This window comes from Rhinolophus ferrumequinum, chromosome 20, assembly GCF_004115265.2.
Source record: "Rhinolophus ferrumequinum isolate MPI-CBG mRhiFer1 chromosome 20, mRhiFer1_v1.p, whole genome shotgun sequence".
NCBI classification, from domain to species: domain Eukaryota; kingdom Metazoa; phylum Chordata; class Mammalia; order Chiroptera; family Rhinolophidae; genus Rhinolophus; species Rhinolophus ferrumequinum.
In genome coordinates, this window is record NC_046303.1 from 52,421,530 (window position 1) to 52,427,529 (window position 6,000).

The 6,000-nt window shown below is 45.4% G+C and overlaps 1 protein-coding gene across 1 annotated transcript in view; it reads right to left on the reverse strand.

Moving 5' to 3' along the window:
* AMPH (amphiphysin) overlaps positions 1-5,669 on the reverse strand; it is a 222,052-nt gene extending 216,383 nt beyond the window's left edge. The window contains exon 1 of the mRNA XM_033088761.1: positions 5,428-5,669. Within this exon, the coding sequence (XP_032944652.1) occupies positions 5,428-5,496 (69 nt within the window). The 5' untranslated portion in view covers positions 5,497-5,669. The remainder of the gene's footprint in view (positions 1-5,427) is intronic.
* Positions 5,670-6,000: the final 331 nt, after the last annotated feature.

Sequence of the window (6,000 nt, forward strand, 5' to 3'; positions counted from 1 at the left end):
ACAAAATATCTAGGTGATAAAGGACTCATATCTGGACTATATAAAGAACTTCTACTAATAAAAAATAACAAACAACCCAAATAAAAAACAGGCAAAAGACTTAACAGACACGTCACAAAACACTAACTACCAACATATGAAAGGATGCTTATCAGGGAAATGACAGTAAAATTGGGTATCTGGTATAATAGAAATTTCTATACTTTGACCTGGGTGGTAGCTATGCAGATAACTAACTATATACATAAAAATTCACCAAGCTGAATACTTAAGAATTATATACTTCCTTCAATAAAAATTGTACTTTCATTTTTAAAAACATAATCCTCAGCAATCGATATTTTTTTGCTATATGATTAAAGGATGTGGAATTAGAGGGATGAATATAAGAGAGCTAAATCACCTAATCTTTACCAAACATGAAAGGATAGATCCAGAAGTAGGTACATAAGCATATTTTTGAGAAACCTTATGGTCAGTAAGCACTGCCCCTGGGAAACAATACTGGAGGTTGAGGAGAGGGAGGATAGGGGACTGCTATTTTTCATAACCAGTCTCTTAACAATATTTGATTTTTTAAACTATGCATATATTAATTTGATGGGAAATAAAATAATTTAATGTTTAAAGAAATTTTAAATTCTAAATTATTAAATACGTGATTATCACATACTTATCACATATCACAAGGTGGAGAAGGCCTTCTAAATATACCTCAGTGACACCTTTTATTCTCCCAGTTCGCCATCCATTCTCCCTTCTGTATTCTAATTTTCCTTCCCCTTCCATTATCAGTCCATATGGTATAGAAGGAATTTCTCCACCCCAGCTTCAATAGTTGCTTGTGACTCAAGCCCATATCCAACCTGTGGTCCTGGCCCTTGTCCAGAGAGATTTTTTTTCTTCCAGGAGGCAAAAGGCCCAATTTGGCCCAATGAGGGCTATACTGAGGAGTACTCTGTATAGACATTCTAGTACTTAGAACTGCTGGCAGCCATCTTGCCATCAAGAGAGAACTAGCCCAACAATGAGGCTGACAGGATGGAGAGCAGAGATGAGAGATGGGAGAAGGCACCTGAGCACTGATACCTGTGGCTGAGCCCCTGGTTCCATGCAGGCCTGTAGTGTGTTGACCCTTGCCTTTTCATAATTCTAAGAGTCCATATTGTGTAATGGAATCCAAGCACTAGAATGCTCGGGTTCATACTCTGGCTTTACTACTTACTGAGTGACCTTGGACATATTAATTACTTAATCTCTTCCTCATCTATAAAATGGGATGGTAATAGCACCTACCTCATAGGATCAAATGAGTTAATATACATATATAATATACATGCATACATATGCATCTATTTTATAGATGCATTTGTACGAGAATATATGTATATAGAATAATGCAACTGTGTATTTATGTAAAATCTCATTTAAAGTTATGCGTACAAAACCATATTTTTATTTATTTTAAATTGTTTTCCTTAAGCGAGTTTGAATTGAATTTTCTGATACTTACAAGTGGCAGGATTCTAATTCAACACACAGAAGAGAAACCATACAAACCCATTTCATAGATTTAAGCAAATATACATGAAACATAAACATTCTCTATACCAAAAAAAAAATCATCAAAAATATTGAAAAGTAAAAAGGAAAGGAAGAAAGACTGTTTGCAACCTTTAGGATATGGTTCTACCCTTACAAATAACAAGATGGATGCTACACAAAATGTGAAAACACATAAACATACAATAGGCAAATGAAAGACAAATGGCAAATGGAATGCAAGAAATAATGTTCAGTTTCTAAAATTCAAAACAAATGAAATAAACAGAAACTAATTTTTCTAATGACATAGCTGAAGATTATTTTAAATTTTATTATCTGGTGTTGGCAAGTGGCTCAGTGACTGCGGATGAGAATGTAAATTGATACCACCCATCTGAAAGGCAATCTATCTATAATAAAGATAAGCATACCTTTGAAACAATAATTCTTCTTCCAGGCATTTATCTAAGGAGATACTTAAGGGTGTTTGCCAATATTTTTCCTGCAAGGTTTCTCACTGATTTGTAATTATAACCAGGAACGTTGAAAACTATCCAAAATATAGGGGATTCATTAAAATCCATACATTCCAATACTATTCATTTAAAATGTTGGTAGAAAATATACATGTATTGAAGAATGTTCATAATTATTAAATGAAATAAACAGGTTACAAAACCATATCTATATCTATATCTATCTATCTATCTATCCATCTATCTATATAGTATTCCCCCCTAATCAACATGGGAGATACTTTCCAGGACCCCCAGTGGATGCCTGAAACTGCGGATAGTACCAAACCCTGCATATACCACGCTTTTTTCTATACATACATACCTATGATAATATTTAATATATGTTAGGCACAGTAAGAGATTAATAATAACTAATACGAAACTAGAACAATTATAACAATATATCATAATAAAAGTTATGTGAATGTGGTGTCTCTCAAAATCTCTTCTTACACTGTACTCACCCCTTGTCTTCTTGTGATGTGAGATGACGCAATGCTTACACGATGAGATGAAGTGAGGTGAATGACACAGGTGTTGTGGCACAGTGTTAAGGCTTCTCCTGACCTTCTGGCGATAACAGTTACTTGAACACAAGGCCTGCAATCCCACGACAGCTGAGAGGATCACTAAGTGAATAACGGGTGGGGAAGTGGACACGCATGGAGGTGCTGGACAAAGGGATGATTCGCATCAAGGATGAGACGGAGTGGGACAGTGAGATGTCACACTATACCCAGAATGGCGTGCAATATAAAACTTACAAATTGTTTATTTCTGGAATTTTCCATTTGATATTGTCAGCATGCAGTGGACTGTGGGTAACTGAAATCATGGAAAGCCAAACCGAGGATAAGGGGGGACTACTGTCGTATGAGCCTATGTTTCAGTTGTACTCATGTAAATATACACATACGGGAAAAGATCTATAAGGTACACCTCAAATAATAGTGAAATCTCTGGGTGGTGAAATTATGAGTGAGCTAATTTGTTGGAGTTGTTTTAGCTTACATGCATATTTCATTCTGTTTTCAATGAACCCTTATTGACTTGCAGTAAGAACGAAAAATGTATTTTAACCTCATAAAAAGCCGTAAGTTACCTCTCAGAGTAGCTTCAGTCATGCATGTAGAGCCAAAATGCATGCAAGCTGTTAAGTGGAGCACAGATAATGAGAACGGGAGTGGAGACAATGAATCCAATTAAAGAGTGGACTCTCTTGGAAAGATTTGGTTGTAAAAACGAGCAAAGGGTCTTGAGAACATATGCAGTAGACAGTTATTACAATGGAGCATGTGCATTGGGAAAGAGGAAGAGACCAAAGACGCAAAATTAAGGCGTCGTGGGGGGAGATGTGTAATGAAGCAACACCTGAGCTTTCCAGTCTCTAGGAGCTTCCAGTGGGCTTGGCTGGGCCACCTTGCCTGGATTTCCCCGCTCCCTGTGCCTGCGGCACGGGCTCAGGAAGGCCACAGAACTTACGCAGAGGCAGAACCCATACCCTCAGCCTCTTGGTGTCTTAACCTCCTCAACCAGGTGCTACAGGCACTTTTCATCAGCAACTTTCCCCAGGGAAGAGAACAGGACACCTGAAGCCCTGCCCAAGGCTCGTGGTCGACCCCCACTCCCACAGAAGAGTGATCACCATCCACAACTGCAACCATAACACACACTGGACCTTAATAATGAAAAAGTGAGTTTTCACCATTTCGTAAGGGCTTAAATGCTATGTAACACAGATTACATTGTCTTTTCATTTATTTTTGGCATAGTAACAGCTGGTGACCTAGATTAAGAAATAATATGTGAAAAGGCTCAATATAGCACTAAATTCCTTCACAGGTGGAAAGTGGATTCAATGAAAAGCTTCAGACCAAAGATTCCAGCAATTACTTGGCAGAGAGGGGAGTCCCTGCAAGTGGGTAAGATGAGGTATGAAAAAAAAATGACAAAACCTGGCTCAGATCCACTGGATCCTGGCTACTTTATGGACAAGTAACCAGGGACTGGCAAGGGGCAGGAAGCCTTGCTAATTGAGCTGCTGAAGGAGCGGCAGAAGAGGGTCACGTTAGTTCAGGATGAGCTCGAGGAGATATTAAAAGAAATGCAATCCTCTTACTGCATTGAGAATGTGCATGGAGGGAGGGACTAGAGGCAGCCACCTGGCCTCCCGGCCCGCGACAGGAAAAGGGATCGGTACCCCATTCTGCTCAGTTCCTAGGATCAGCGGGAAGTGATGGATGGCAGCCTCCGCCTGGATCTGAAGAGGAAAATTCACTGCCATAGTGAGCAACGCGGCAAATCCGACTTCCACTAAAACGGGAAAACGCTAAACACCCAGTAACCCAGGGATGGAAAATCCTGCCACGTGATTTTCCACACAGTTCGACTGATACAAACCATGAAGCTCATTAGCTGGTGTTAATTTTCAAGTACAAGATACCATAGGAATGTCCTTTGCTCAGAACACAAATGAGGACCTCAGTCCTGCAAGGGCTTGATGGCCAGCAGTGTCAGGGTAGCCAGCTCAGCCCAGTGCCTGGTACAGTACCTCTCCAACCGCTCGGGTATGGACCTGGGATCCGTTGGTGCACATCTCTGGGTGAGAAAAATAAATTACTGCGGCCAGTTGGCTTGTAAAACAACAGGGAACACGCCAGTGCAATATGGACTTTTTAATGGAATAAAACGCTCTCCTTTATGCACAAATGTCCAGAGAAGATGTTAGGTTCAGGGCATTTTTGACCTTCCAGAGAAGGACACTGGCGTCAAAAGGGTCACAGAAGGAGGGAGACCAAGAAAAGTGTGTATGTAGATCTCGCTTTTGAACTCCAGGATTCACTCCCCAGCGCCGCATTAAAACGACTGTTTTTTCCTCGATCAGCCCTTTTCTCGATCACAACAGGGACGTTGGGGATATGTTCTGCGCTAACCTGTCCGTTTCTGCCGCACTCCGTAGCCAGTAACACCCGCCCCGCGGAGGACAGACTCTGCCGCAATCTCCCGCCCCGACCTGCGGGCGCGTCCCTACCAGCCGCCCGCGGGCGAGTGGGCAGCGGGCGCCGGGAGGGAGCTGCGCTCGGCTCGGGGCAGCGGGCAGCGCGCCGCACCTGCGGCCGCCCGTGCCGCGCGCCGGCCCGGACAGGCGGCAGAGCTGCCAGCCGCGCTGGGGGCGAGGGAGCGGGAGGCTCGGCAGACCGTGCGCCTCCGGGGCCGGGTCGGCGCGGCCCTGGCATCCCGCCTCCCGGCCCGGGGCCGCCTCGCTGCAGTCCCCGCGACCCCGGGCCCGCACCGCCGCCGCCCGGCCTCCTCCGCTCCCTGCCCCGCGCAGCCCTCGCCGCCTGCCCCATCCCCCGCTGCTGACCTTTTCCTGCGCCCGGTTGAGTCGTTTCTGGACGTTCTTAGCGAAGATGCCCGTCTTGATGTCGGCCATGGCTGCGGGTCCGCGGAGGCTGCGAGCAGCAGAGCGCGCGTGGGGCCGGCGGCGGCGGCGGGGAGGAGGACCTGGAGAGGAGGAGCGGGAGCAGCGGGAGAGGAGCGGCGGGAGAGGAGAGGAGAGGAGGCGCGGGGAGGCGGCGAGCAGCCGCGAGCGCCCGCAGCCGGGAGGGAGGGGCGCGGCCGGGAACCTGCTTAAAGCGACAGAGCGGAGGCGGGACGCGCCGGGGCTGGCGGCGACGCGGAGCGGGGTGGGGAGGAACAGGGAGGGAAGGAGCCAGGAGTCAGAATGCCCAGGTAGTGCCCACAGTGATGGAGCAGAAGGCCAGGAGGAGAAAGGGAAGCAGCAGATCCAGAACCTGGAGGCAGCCGGGGTTCTTTTAAGGTGGAGTGTGTGTAGGGGGAGGTTCAGAAGGGGCCAGATTTTTTCGCCAAAAAAAAGTGGGGGGAGGGGACAAGAGGGAAAGGAATGTCCGAGGGATGTGGAAACCAGCGAGATTGG